At 35.9% G+C, this 15,498-nt stretch overlaps 1 protein-coding gene across 2 annotated transcripts in view; it reads left to right on the top strand.

Moving 5' to 3' along the window:
• The window catches only part of Armc3 (armadillo repeat containing 3), a 91,757-nt gene that overhangs the window by 27,594 nt on the left and 48,665 nt on the right, over window positions 1-15,498 (top strand). For both annotated transcript variants that reach the window (XM_076831657.1, XM_076831656.1), the window contains exons 7-9: window positions 371-554; window positions 12,199-12,351; window positions 12,453-12,558. In XM_076831657.1, coding sequence (XP_076687772.1) covers window positions 371-554; window positions 12,199-12,351; window positions 12,453-12,558 — 443 coding nt within the window. The remainder of the gene's footprint in view (window positions 1-370; window positions 555-12,198; window positions 12,352-12,452; window positions 12,559-15,498) is intronic.

Raw genomic sequence — 15,498 nt, 5'->3', positions numbered from 1 at the left:
GGTCCTGGGTTCAATCCCCAGTTCTGGAGAAACCTTTTATTTTTTCCTCTAGATTTTAAAATGAATTTTGGTGAAAGATTAAATGAGCAACTTCACTTGGCTACCATTAATGGAAGTGTCCTCTATAGCCTTATTTTTAATTCATAAGACATTTGGAATATGTCAGTTGGAAACGAAAAAAAAATGGGGCAAATGGTTGGGAGAGGGTTGTTATTTTGGTAAAAACAATTCCCATTTCCTCAGGCCTTTGTCACAACAAAATTTCTTACATTATGTTCAAAGTGATCTCAGTTCCTCTTGTAGTAAAATTTGGGAAGAGTAAATTTCTTTTAATACAACTTTATAAAGTTGTGTTTGCTTTTATTTTTAGGAATTGAATGACCTTCACATAGAAGCACTTTCAGTGATAGCCAATTGCCTCGAAGATATGGAAACTATGACACTAATTCAGCAAACAGGAGGTCTTAAAAAACTCCTAGCGTTTGCGGAAAACTCCACAATTCCTGATATTCAGAAGAATGCAGCGAAAGCAATTACTAAAGCAGCTTATGATGGTATGTCTTGTTTTCAACAAACTAATCATACATTTTTTCCTCTTATATTCATAATTTTGATTAGTACTGACAAACACTAGAGTGCCTGCTTTTATATAACCATTCAAGAATAACACTGCACTTATTCCCTAAGGCTAAAACTCATTAACTACCAATGAGTTAAACTAAAGATAGCTTTATAAGAGATGTAATAAACTCTATGACTTAATTATAATCCGAATTTTTAAGTAATTCATTCCTAAATTAAGTTCTAAGGCCTTTATTTGTCTTGAATTTGGAGTGATATAGAATGTGTGCATTGTTTGTGATCCTGAAAACACTGTTTTGAGAAATCTACATTCAGAATGACATCCATAAGGTAATTTCAAGTTTCAGCTGGAGTCTAGTAGTGCCATGAAAAATAATATGCTCCTACTATATACATAATACAATTTTCATTTCAGTGACAAGCTATGTTGACATAAATCTGTAAAATATGAGAGATTAATTACATCCCAAGCACTGAAGATGAAATTATAGTTTTAATTTATGTATATTTGGAGTATTTTGTTTAATAAAAGATGTGATTTTATTTTTCCCCTTCTGCATCACTATTCTTACAAATGATGACAGCTTTGACTATTTTAAGTGACTTATATTCTAAATATATTCACTTGCATCTGTATGAATGTCTGTGTATATTGTATAAAACATTTTTTTTCCAGCCCATACTGGATTTCTTCAAGGCCAAGTTTTAATGCAGTAAGCAGAATTTCATTTTCTAGTGTGTAGTCAACAGAGAAGCGCCTCGCGGAGTAACATTATCAATGCCAAATCTGAAGACAGGCTATGAAATTAAGGTTTTTAATACTGGCAAAGTTGGCTTATTCTGTATCCATCAAATGCAACTTGGATATTATCAGAGCTGGCCAGTTCTGTTTTTTTTTCCTTTTCCAGGATTCTTAGCCAATTGAGACCCAAAGAAAGGTATACTGGGAAGACAGGGACAATACCAAACCTAGATTTTGGCCTATCTCGACTTCTCGGTGGCCTAGTGTGGCTAGGTCATTCTGGGTCAGTTCCAGCCCAGATGGGGGTGGTGAGTTTCATATCTCCTGTCTTGGGCAGCCCTGGACAGAGAGCTTTGGTGTTTCAGTCCAGCACTGGTTCTACCACTGGCCCTGCAGTGACCTAGTTATGTGTCTCCGGGTGAACCACAGCCTCTCCAGACCTGTATATTAATTCATCCACGAATGATTTATTAAGCCCCCACTTTCTGTCAGTAAACCCAGAGCAGCCAAGTAAAGAAGCAATCACAATGCAGTGTTTAAAGTGCTTGATGACGGAAACCCAGAACCCCCCAGGAAGGTCACCTGATGCAGATGGAAGTCAGAGACGTCTTCTTGGAATATGTGACACAAGATAGAACCTAGGGCAAATGACAGAAATTGGCCAAGCAAAAAGTTGAGTAGGACAGAGGAGGAGGACTAAGAGTTGTCTAAAGAGGAACAGTGTATGGAAAGGCCAGAGGAGGGCAGAGTTGGGAAAGTTCTGGACCCGGCAGTGTGGTAAGTTCAGAATGGCGGTGAATAAAACACAGAGAAAAACTGAGAGTTCCAGCTACAGAAATAGAGAGAAGCCAAATGCTAAGGGACATTTATAAGCCATTATTTAACAGTTTGGAAGAGCTATTGAAAGACTTGGGGTGCGGTGGGGGGTGGAGGGGAGCATTGTAGCTTTTTACTTTCTAAAGAAAGAGGACTCTTGCTGCAAAATGGAGAAGAGATTGGAAGCATGTGGGACCAGACATAGGAGACCCCAAAGGGGGTTGCTGTGGTAAGCTAGATGGGGCAGCAATGAGCCCCAGCAGAAAGGAAAATGCATGTCCTCACTAATATGTGGAAGCTAAAAAGTTGGTCTCAGAAGCAGAGAATAGAATAGTGGCTTCCAGAGCCTGGGAAGGGTGGGGTAAGGGGCTGGAGATAGGAGAGTTCAGGAGTACCGCAGTGTAGCTGGGGTGGGAGAAATCACTTCTAAAGGTCTATATAGCACAGTGGAGTGGACGTGATTGAGAAAAAATCAGTTGAATATTTCAAAAGACTTTCATAAAGGATTTTGAATGTTCCCAACAGAAAAAAAGAATGATAAAGTTGTGAGGTGATAGATCTGATCATTGTACATTATATACTGTACATTGTATACATGTATTGAAACATCACACTCAGTACAATCACTATATGTCAGTTGAAAATAAAAATGTATGTTAAAAATATCCTACCTTCTAGACAAATGTATATGTATGGAAACAACAATCAAAACACATGTATGTAGTTTTTCCACAATTAGGAGTTGACAAAATACATATAGATACATAAAAAGTGCCCTGAAACAAAGATGTGGGGGTTCTGATGGATTCAAGGTATTCAGCAAGGAACCACCAAACATAGCTCTTGGCGCATTATGAGGATCCTTAAGTACTTGTGAAATGGCCACCTGTGCTGAGGGAGGGACAGGTGCTATCAAGGATAAGGACGAGTATCTGACTTGAATGGCTGGGAATAAAATGGCGCAACTCAGAAATGGGGAACTCAAGAGGAGGAGAACATTTTGTTTGAAGGAGAAGAAGCGAGTTCCATTCTTTTTTTTTTTTTTTTAACTTGTGATGAAATAGTCTTAATATAAAGTTTGCCATTTGTTTTTGAAATATATAGTTCAGTAGTATTAAATATGTTCACATTTTTGTGCTACTATTTTGTGCTACAATGTTTTAATTCAGCAAAATTGAAATTCTATACCCATCAAACTGTAAGTCCCCACTCAACCTCCTCACTCCCACCATTCTACTTTCTGTCTCTATGACTGTGTCTAGGTAGTTCACATATGTGGAATCATACGAATTAGTCCTTTTGTGGCTCTTTAGCACTTAGCATGTCCTCGAGGGTCATCCAACTTGTAGCATGTGTCAGAATTTCCATGCTTTTTAAGGTTGAATAAAATTCCATTGTATGTATAAACCACATTTTGGTTTTCCAGTTAACCACTGATAGACAGTTGGGTTGCTTTGGGCTTTTTGGTTGTTGTGAAGAATGCTGCTCTCAACATGGATGAACATTGTTTCTTTGAATCTTGGCTCTCAGTTCTTTGGGGGTACATACCTAAGAGTAGATTGCTAAGTCATATGGTAATTCTATCTTTAACTTTTTGAGGGAATGCCATATCATTTTCCATAACAGCTGAACCATTTTTAATTCCCACTAACAATGTACAAAGTTTCCAATTTCTCCACATCCTGGCCAATACTTGTTACTTTGTTTTGTGATAGTAGCCATCCCTGGAATGGGTATGAAATGATGATATTTCATCATAGTTTTGATTTGCATTTTCCTGATACTTAGTGATGTCAAGAAGTTTTCTGATCTACTTATTGGCCACTTAACTATTTTCTTTGGAGAAATGTCTACTCAAATCCTTTACCCAATTTTTAATTGGCTTATTTTCTTTTTGATGTTGAGTTGAACTATATCCATTGTGGACATTAATCTTTTGTCTAATATGTGATGGGCAAAAATTTTCTCACATTCTGTGGGTTATATTTTCACTCCATTGATTGTTTCCTTTGAAGCCTTTGAGTTTTTCATTTTGCTCTAATCCAACTTATTTATTTCCTTTGCTTTTGGCATCATATTCAAGAGCTCATTGCCAAATCCAAAGTCACGAAAGCTTTTCCCTTTTCTAAAAATTAATTTTATAGTTTCAGCTCTTATATTTAGGTCTTTGATCTACATTGAGTTAATTTTGTATATAGCATAGGAAGGTGTCTAACTTGTAGATATCCAGTTTTTCTAACATCATGTTGACATTCATTTTTTTATTTATAACACAAAGTAATTCAAACAGATAGTCTCTTAAGTCCTTTTTGGCTTTAGTGTTTTCTGATTTGTTTCCTTGTATTAGTTTAAAATAACTACATTCCAGTTTCAAATTGTGTCTCCTGTCTTTATTTTAGAATACAATGACTAACTCTGTATTTACTTCATCTATGACATTTGTAATTACATCATGTTCCTATCAACCATGATTTTTCCAGAGTGAAGGATCCTTGTTTTAGTCTTTCCCTGTAGATCTGTTCTCAGACTATCCTGTGATCATTCTCTTTCCTCTTTTGGAACTTTCTCCAATTTTATAATACCCTCTTTGAAGTGTGTTGATAAGTATTATGAGCAGTATTTTTAAATAGGTACTGTGATTTTTACATAATATAAAGATGGGTTGTTTTATGATTATTTTCTATTTCAATCCCACCAACCCTTTGAGGAAAAGACCTGCAGTGAGCTCCAGGGCCCCTTTCTCGGTCAGGATCCAGAGCTCAAAGATGTTCATTTTAAATTCCAATATTTTAAATTCATGGTTTTAAAAATAAGAATTTTCCTTTGAGACTTGTATGGCATTTTCTTTGAGTCTGGAGCATGATCCATGTGCACAAGTGATCTATAAATCTTAAAAAGGGGTATTCGGATTGTGATTGAACCAATGTTTATATGTGCTATGTGCAAGACACTGTTCCAGAAATAAGGACAGAAAATGAAAGTGATAGATGTGTAAGTATTTGTTGAATAAACAAACAGATGTATTTCCCACAGAATGGAGGGTTTGATATTTATCTTTTAGTCCACCTTTATAAATTATAGTAGACAGGATTTTTTGTCCTTATTTATTATTTTATCTACTTAATCTATCACAGATGAAGAATGGTATCCTGGAAGTTTCTCATTGCATTATTTCTGTCAAATTTCTCTAGTAACTCGAATCCACTTTGCTTTATTTATATTGCTTTACATCCTATCCTGATTGTGTGTTTTTAAATCTCAATTACTGCTGTTTAGCTTCAGATTCTAACTTGGTATTAAGATTGCTGTGTATTATCAAAAGTGATTTTAGCAGAAGAAAGTTCTGTAAACTCCAGGTGATTTATATAGAGACCCATGAAGGGACTACTTTGAGAAGTGCGGTTAAGATTCTGAGAACCCACCAGAACTGGGAGTGAGGGACATATTATCAGTATTGGGGAAACTTCACTGCCATTAGATTCAAAAGGTCGAGGTGGAGAAGGTGTCAGATTTATTTTCACAACTACTACATTTGGCCTTATTACTGACCTCATGTTTTCTGTTTTCTGACCTTTGTTTTTCTACACTGTTTTCTTTCTTTTTACAGTTTTTTCCAAACTTTTAATAATAGTTATTGTCAAGATAAAATTACTATACTTAGTAAGATATTTAGCCATTTTGCTTGTGCAAGTTATCCCCTTCCTTGTGTTTGCAAATTTAATAGGGGGTTATATATTCCCCTCCCCCCAAACTCTATAAGCCTCTCTTTTCAAAGATAGCTTTGCCATTGCCATCGATTTTACCCACATTTGCCATTGGATTCATATACACATTGAATCCAGTTCAGTGCCCACTCCAGGTTCTCATGACAAAGCTTCCCTATTCTTAAGATTTTATTTTTGATTTGTTTTTCAAATTAACCACAGTCTAGTTTTTCAGTTAAAAAATTATTTTTTTTGCAGGAAGATCCATGATTGGCGTGCTTTTAAAACCTTGCCCTATCTGTGAATATGCTGTTGCGCTCAAACACATGTGACAATTCAGCTGCATTTGATATTTCCCGAATTGCAATATTTTCTGTTTGAACCTTGCTTTTGAAGAGTCCTAGTCTGAGAATAATCCAATTTTTATTATTTTGTATGTATGATGTTTTCTTCCTATACTTGAGTAGAACCCTTGATCCTGTGAGTTCAAAAATTTTGCAAAAATGTGCCTGAATCTCTCCTCCCACTCTCTCTACTACACAGCAAAGCCTCTTAATCTCCAGAGTGGGGACCCCTCTCCCCAACTCAAGAAATGTCTTTTTTTCTAGTACTCTTTTCATTATTTTTTCGTTTGATTTTTTTTTTTTCTTTTCTTTTCGGAAATACTTATTTTTAGACCATCTCTGTTCTTTCTTCCATACCCATGATGCTGTCTTTTATGATTTCCAATTTCAGTGTTCAATGTGGAATGCTGAACGGAGCGCTCTGCCTGAGCCTGGCTTTACGGAAGAGACAAGGCTCACGGGGTGCCCTCTGCCTGTTTTCCCCATCAACTGAGACGACAGTGGAATCCTTCAGCCCAGTTTTGGGCTTTCCTTGGGGGCTTTCCTTTAAATGTGGCATCACAGCACCAACATTCTATCTTCCCCAACCCCACTGGAGGAAGTTGATGGATGTCTGGAATATCCCAAGGGCCCATAATTGTTGACCAGGGGTGATTTACAGAATTTCTTCTCTGGCCCTTGACTCATGTTCTTCTTTTTCTTTTTTTGTTTTGGCCTCTTTGACACTAGCCAATTCTAAAGAACTCTACCTCCTCCTCTCATCTCCATCACTTAGCTTGCTTGTGGTTTCTCTTTCGAAAACTAAGTCCTTGTAGAATTTGACATTGACTTCTTAATTCCTTAACTGAGTTCTAAAGAAAATTATATCTTCATTTTTTTTAGCTTGATTTCTGAGTGGCATCCACTGCTGATTATCCTTCCTCTTTAAAACTCTTTTTGCCCCTCCGTTTCTAAACCACCTTCCCTCTTCTGACTGTTCTCCTAATGAACTCTCAGACCAACTCCTTCACCTTTACCAGCTCATTCTCCTCTACTGACCATTTCAGAATTAGACCTGTCTTCCTGTCCTCTGTCTTATTCTTTTTTAAATCTCCCTGAGCAATCTCACTTATGACTCATGTTTCAATTGCTTCCTTATTTGCTTACAAATCTCAAATCTGTTTCTAATTCTGTCATGTCTTCTGAATTCCTGCCTGTATTTCTGACAGCTCCCAAGCACATCCCACGACATTGCCCAAACACAATTTCTGAGGAGTCTTGAAGTCCTCAGAGAATCTGGTCAAAAAGTAACCTTCTCAAATTTACATGTGCACAATAATGTAATTTCAGGAAGTTCTTAAACTGTCTGAAGTTCATCTGTCTTCAGAATTCATGGTCCCCAAATTAACAGCTCTTAGAGTAGAGGATCAGAACCAGATAACATCATCTGGCAGTAGAGATTTTTCCTATGTTCTATCATCACACAGGCATTGGTTATCAACTTGTTCTTGTCAAGACATTCTGTTGTGTTCTAAAACATATAACTTGGAATAGACTATAATTTTATAGTCAACTTGCTCTGATTCTGATTCTAACTTTGGAAATATTGTTTTGGCCTATTGGTATCTTCATTCTTCAAATGGATAGATTTAGAGAGAAAATAAAATTTTCTAATGTCCTTGCATTTCAAGGTTATCAGTAAAAATAACTAGTTTCTCTTTAAAATATATACTTTCATATGATTGAATCTATTACAGCTCAGCCTGCTTTAAATATCTGTTTCCTTGTCTCGACCCCTTGCCCGCAAGGAAGACGCAACTCAGGAATCTTCTTTCAGCAGTTTATTCAGGCCCTTGATATTTTTTTTAATTTCTCGTCGGATGCCCCTCCCAGCCTTAATAAAGCATCCCAAGCCCCAATGCGAAGCTGCCACGTGGAACTTTCTCACAGGGTGCTGAGAAACTATGCACCAACTCTCCCAAACAAGGAGTTGTTTGTTACAGACCACAGTGGAGCTAGCGCCATCCTGCAATGGCGACCATAATCTACAGAAGCGGCTCACCACATTTCCTCACATCAGACCTTTGTTATCTGTTTTCTCACATCATACCTTTGTCCATTCCTACGGTGATGAATTAAAGCAAACACCTGTGCATGAACCACAGTAAGCTGACGCTAGTGTTATGGAATACCAAGCAAGCACAGCATAAAAGTGAACTTCCATTGTTTAGCAGAACCTTCATTTCCAGATAGGAGAGATTTACATCTACGCTAACATCAGTAAGCCAACTACAGTCTGTTTCACAGTACTCTCCTTTGCCATTGTCTCACAGGTTTCATTTATTACTGTAAAAATTGCCCCACTCCCATGGTGCTGGGGATGGAACCCAGGGCCTTGAATGTGCTAGGCAAGCACTCTGTCACTGAGCTATGTCCCCAGCCCCAAAGTTCATATTTTTATAATTCAATGTATTCAGCTGGTAACCTTCCTCCATCCTCCAGTCTCCTTTCTTCCTAAATTGATTCCATCTTTGGTGACTATACCAACACTGGAAAAATATGTCAAATGCATCTTCAAATTCAGTGTCTAAGTAGTTTAATCTTCTCAGAGTCTAGAAGATCTGAAAGCTTAATTCTTGATATTTCCAGAAAGATCTATGATTCCATAACATCTCAAGCTTTCTCTCTGTCTACATATCCCAAGGAATTCTTAAGAGTAAACCCTTTTCTGATTGGAAAAACAGGGGACTGAAAAAAATCTCTCCCTTTTAAGCCACTTGCCTTCACCATAGCATCTGTGGGCAGAACTGCCTGTTTCTCACCAGAATTCAATATGGTACCTGGCCAGAGTCAACATCCCTAAGGACAGTGTAATTGGTTAGGTTGGCAACTTCCTCATTTTCCTGACTGTTCTCCTTTATGTTTATCAATTTATTTCTTAACTCTGTTAACCTGGCCAGATCCTCTTCCTCTGTGCCTGATTCTAGACTCTGTCTTCCTTTCAGGTCCTACTTGTATTTTTTATCCATTTAAATACACACACACACACACACACACACACATTTGTGTGTATGTGTGTGTGTATAAATTCTTGGTTTGCTTTGACTTCTATCTGCCAGACCCAGTCAACTTAAACTAGATATGTTTTATTTTATATTCGTTACAAACACAAAATCTAAAACTTAAGGATTCACAAAGTTATCTCCTGATATTTCTGTATTGAAAATAAGTATTCATGAAAAGGTATTAAACTTTTTTCCCATTAAAAAACTCCATTTCTATGTAGTTCTGGACAAATTTTACTCCTTATACTGTTAGACAAATGTAACTATCAATATTTATTTCTAGTTTTCTTTTATTTTCTATCATCACAGTTTTGGTTTATTTTTTTTTTTTTATTTTTTTTAAGATGTGGTCATGCATCGTCACTGTGTGTCAAAAACGCAGTTGGAACACACACATGTGTCAAACGCATTCTTTAAGTTTTGTTTGTGGAGGAAAGTTTTAACATGCATTCCCTGCTGCGGGAAGCCCAAGTCAGTGTGCATTTGACCTGGTACCCGTAGGAAGAAGGTGTTAATTACCATGTTGCCACGAGGTTTATGAACTGGCATTAACATCTCAGCAGGAGCAAAGGTGGCACAATAGCCACTTCTGAGCAGAGGCAAGAAAAGCATCATTACATGCACACTTATTTTTAGCAGCAAAACCTCATGCTTTTTATTTTAGCGATACTGCACAAGTGTTATTTGTAAAGGCCATTACTCTATTAGTAGCATAACTGTCTTGCCATCTTTATTATCTGTGTAATTAAAACACAAATACTTTACTTCTTGGTGTAGCAATTCAATGAAAGTACTTAGTTAATATGTTAATTCATCTTTTAAATCTATTATAGGCACGCTGCAGTCAGCACTTTGGAGGTTTGGTGAACACAGCTGGATTTTAAGAACACTCCCAGCAGGGTTGAGAAACTAATTGCCCACAGTATTTATTTAAATTATTTTTAAAAATCTTTCCAATAATTGCATATATACAGTTTTTTGAATGCAATAATTACATACTCCAAAGTCAGTCTATTCAAATAAATTACTACTGTATTTTGGCCAATTTTCCTGATAGAATCTGCTCTAAGAGTGTTCTGTTTAGGGAATTTGATTTAGAACCATCAGGGAAGTCTTAATGATAAATCTAAGCATTTTAGGTCAGAGGCTCTGGAAAAGTTTCAGATAATGTTATTTTTCAGTGAAAGCCAGTAAGGACTCCATAAATTGTAAACATTTTAGGAGCCACATACTTGAGATTTAAGTATCAACTGCAGCTTTTTTTTATGAAACACAGTTCTGACCTGCCTGAATTCTAATGTTAAATGAAAGGAGCAAGGGATTAAAATGATAGGATTACAGGACATGGTTCATGATTGGTTTAAGATGAATGAGCAGCAGTGTTAGTAACTTAGCCTGTGTCAGTTTGGGCCAGATTGCCTCGTATACATCTGTGCATCAGATGAGCAAAGGCAAAATCGATTTGCAAATAGAGATCCATCAGACTGTGATACTTCTGTGAAAAGCAGTGATTTTTTTTGTATCGTTATTGAAGGAAGGGAAAAAATCACAATTTTAAAATGGAAACCTAGTTTCTGTTAATGTCTGAAAATCTTTCTGGAAAAAAATAAACTAATTAAAATATTTATAAGCAATGAATTAGTTCCATATGCAGAGGCTGTAATATAAATTATTATCAGCAATTTTGGCAGAGTTGCATATTCTAACAGAATATTCTCCTATATTCTAACATCTTCAGAGCACATATTCACATGAAGTTCTATTTTACTTATGATAATTGAATTTATAAAAGGTTAATTTCACAAACTTTACAAAAGTAATTAGTGGAGAATCAAGTTTATCACAAAAGCTTTTTGAAGAAACTGGAGGTAATTTAGCAAAGAATTATTTGAAGATTTTTTTTTTTTCCACACTAATCTCGGATACCTCTTTATGGCTTTAGGGCTTTGTGTCCCTAAAAAAGATAAAAGATAATAAATGATTTAGAATTAAGTAGGACAAAAAAATGTTTTAAAAACATAATTAATGGAACACAAAATGAAAAAATAAGTTCTAACTTAGTTTGATGCAATATTTAGTTTAGTAATGAGACTGTCAATTATTTTTTAAAATATCAAACTAAGTCAAAAGAAAAAAAATGTTTAGGGAACTAAAGAACCTTAAAAATTCTTTCTCTTCAGGCTGGGGATGTATCCCAGTGGTACAGTGCTTGCCTACCACACATGAGGGTCTGAGTTTGATCTCCAGGAATCAAAAAGCAAACAAATCTAGTGTCTAATAATGCGAGGAATATCACGATATGAATATAGAATCATAAATTTCTTTTCAAATAAAGAAATATTCTAACATATTTCTAATTGTTTGTGCTAATTTTTCAATTAAATAGTTTCAATTTTTGCTACTTAAGCATGTATTGTAATTTGAGAAAAAGATGATCATGAATTTTTGATATAAGACTGTAACGTCCTTAAGACTCAGGTACATATTCCAGCTCTCATTGCTACTCCCCTGCCCTTGACTGTGCTTCTCCTGAAGTCTTGGGCATCCAGCCCACCAGTTTCTACATTATATGCATTCTTCAGATATTGGGTTTTGTATTTAAAATAACCATCAAATAATCAGGCTCTTGTCCTTAGTGAGAAAACAGAGTACGTGAACATATTAGCATGTGCTTGGTGTTAAATAAGTGCCTGCTATATCTAATAACTTGCCTCTTCCTTATTACAGAATTTTCTTTGCCATGGTTTGATGTACAACATTTAAGGGAACAAGAGGGAAAGGTAGCATCTGTGACTCATTTTGTATGATAACTTTGTTCTAAAGGTTAAGTAAGTTTATATTTTGCTTAGTTTAGAGTCTGGCACTATAGTTAGCAAACAGTTGGTATCATACTTTGGAATTAGTAGTAATACTTGCATATTTTTTGCAGTCAAATGCTGATTTTTTTTCCTTTTGGTTTCTGAAAGCTGAAAATAGGAAACTTTTTCATGAACTTGAGGTTGAAAAGTGCCTGGTAACCCTTTTGGGTTCTGAAAGCGATGGAACTAAAATTGCTGCTTCCCAAGCTATTTCAGCAATGTCTGAGAATTCAAGCAGCAAAGATTTTTTCAATACTCAGGGTAAGCAAACTGGAAACGAGCATTTTGAACTTTTTTAGATTACCATGGTCTAGTGTAGATGGACATTTTTAAAGTATCTTTTTGCCTTTCTTTATCCATAGGGATTCCACAGTTAGTTCAGCTGCTCAAAAGTGACAATGAAGAGGTGAGAGAGGCTGCGGCTCTGGCCCTGGCAAACCTGACCACTTGCAACCCTGTCAATGCCAAGTAAGTGCAAAACTGCTGCTGCACCTGGACTTGTCAAGGATATTCCAGGATCTAAGGTGTCTTAGTTTTAATATTTTAAGATAGTTACATATTTTTTTCAGAGAGGTCATCTTACATTATTCTTCCTGATCCCTTATGAAAATAGAATCATCGGATTGGCCTGTTTTCCAAAGATATTACAAAATCTCAGCAGTTCCCAAGTTTGTTGGGGAAATATGCTGGGCATTCCTTTCAGGCACCAGGCTAACTCTTATAAATGATTCTGGTGCAAAAAAAAAGTGGACAGTGCTGGAACTATCAGAGACAACGTCCTGGAAACATTTGATAAATCCATAAAAATGATCCATTTTGAAAGAAAAATGTAAACATTAAAGAAGTATAGAAACATTTTTAAAAGTCAATTAAGAGGAACATATTATAGACAAATGCCATGAAGAATGTTTGGGGGACAGGAATGTCCTCTGTATTATGAGCACTGAGGTTTGTGATTTATATTCATCTTAAAAATTAATGATCAGGGCTTGGGATGTAGCTCAGTTGGTAGAGTGCTTGCCTCACATACCGAGGGCCCTGGGTTCAATTCAATCCCCAGCACCACAAAAAATAATAATAATCATTATCAAAGTAACCCATCAACAAATGAGGAAACCGAGATTCTGCATGCTTACGTAGTTTTCCTGGATGCACACGTTCACTAAATAGCTGAGCTGGAAGTTCAACCCAAATGTGTCAAATTGTAAAGTCTGATCTTTCCTCTATAGAAGACAAGATTGCCTTAGAAAACAGGAAGAATTTTTTGAAGGCAACTTTCATAAATAAAATAATTATTTGCCCTCCTTACATCTCATTTGCTATGTGAGTTAACTTTCATTTATTATTGTTTTGTGACACTGTGGCTAAAATTACCTTCTCCTAACCTGAAATGCATCCTTCTCTTCCCCCATTCAACCTATTTCTCAACCTTTCTTTCCCCTTCTCTACTCCCACACAAATATTTTATAAAGCCTTAATGGAATGACTAAAATTCTAACAAAGCCTGATTTTTAAAAAATAGCAGAAATGCATAACATCAGAATGAAACTGTGCTCTTTTGTCAGCTACAATCTTTGACATAATAATTTCCTAAATGAAGGGTCCTGATTATCTCTGTGAAAGCACATAAATTTCTAGAATATTGAGTCATAGGAAGTAGTAATTTGAAGATAGCATATTCTGTAATTTTTCCAGAATAGTCATGCCACTATCAAAAATCTTACAGTGACATTAAAACACTTCTATCTCTAGTCCACTTAGACTTATATATTATCTAAAATACTTAATAGGCCCCTCAAGTGTATAGATGCGTTGATTTGATGTGAGTTTGTCTGGCTTATATCACTTCACAGTTTTGTATAAAATCACAGACAATCAGGTTGGTGGGTAGTTTTAAAAGGGCTGGCTTCAGAGTTTCTCTTTCAATTTAATTATCTGTGTCACAGATTTTTGTCCTCTGACTTTATGTTCCATTTCTTCAACATAGAAAGGTCAATTAGGACTCAACAGTGACTAACCTCTCTCTCTACAATAGTCAACTTTATTTTTGTAATTTGATGTTATTCTTGTTAGTGATTTTTTTTTTGCTCTTGTTAAATTTTAATTGCAGCTTTTAAAACCTATTATATACTGTCCATTCCTTTTTATTTATTTATTTATTTTCTAGTTTGTATTTGGTAAGGGGTTCCCTGGATGTTCGTTGAGGTCTATAAGAGTTTTTACTTTGAACTTTTTGAGCTAAAAAGTACTGAAAATAAATGGTTTTGAGGAGTCAGATTTGATCCATTTGTGCCAAAAGCTAAAGACCGGAGTTTAAAGATTCTAGAGGAATGAGCACAGATAAGCCTCGTTGTCAATCCTTCCAGCAAGCCTCCCCAAGTATTAATTACTAAAGCCAGACACAACCGGGGTGACAACACAGATAACTGGCTTGTTTTAATAGAAAATGTTTCTACTCAAATAAAAAAAAAAATCTGTTAAGCTCAGCATGGATGGGTGTTTCCAGCCTCCCTTTTAAGAACAGGCTACTGTATCCTCTTCCCCAGCAAGCACCTCGGCTTTGCTGCTAGGGTGCTTGGAACCAGAGTTTCCCAATTGCTTTTCTGTGGTATATATAGTAAAGGAAGAAGGTAAAAGCTCAGAGCTAAAGTTCTCTGTGTGCATTTAGCAGCTATTTGGGTATCTGATATTCTGTAGCCTAATTTTAAAAAATATACTTAAGCACTCCATATACCAGTTGGGGGTATGTTAGAGCTTAACTCATCTCCTAAAGCCCATCTTGAAATGAATTTCTAACTCTTGAACTCAAGGTTGCTTCTAGAATTCATTTCATGAATTGAGCAATCACTGGTGTGTTATGATACATGATATTGGTGTAATTTCCTTTATGTGATGGGTTTGGTCCAAGAAAGTGGTAGGGAAAACTAAATTTTCTAAATTAAAAAAAAAAAAAAAATCAGCCAGAGGAAGGAGAAACATACTTTGTGATGTTTCTTTGTGAAATTGACAAATGCTTTTTTCTTTTAATTAAAATGCTTTTATAATTTAAAAATAGTATTTTATAGTTTGGGGAAATTAATTTGTCATCTAATAATTTGATCTCACATTTTCAAGCATCTTGATTCTTATGTCAAGAGTGGCATGACAATGAGCAATGATGAGTAAATAACCAGACTGTCCCTACCCCTTTGAGGAAGGTTTTTGACTTTAAAACCTTAATTGGTGCCCAAAGTCTCACCTATTTGGTGGTATTCTCTGTGAATAAGCCTTCTTATGTCCAGCTTTCTGGACATTTCAAATTTTACTTCTTCTATGACTAAAGCTTTAAAATTTTTGCAATGAATTTGAATTAGCATCTTCTAAAATCCTTCCTCCCACCTTTGTAACTGACCATACAGCTTTGGAGAG

The sequence above is a fragment of the Callospermophilus lateralis genome, chromosome 13 (assembly GCF_048772815.1).
Source record: "Callospermophilus lateralis isolate mCalLat2 chromosome 13, mCalLat2.hap1, whole genome shotgun sequence".
Taxonomy (NCBI): Eukaryota; Metazoa; Chordata; class Mammalia; order Rodentia; family Sciuridae; genus Callospermophilus; species Callospermophilus lateralis.
This window is presented reverse-complemented; position numbering and strand designations above follow the sequence as displayed.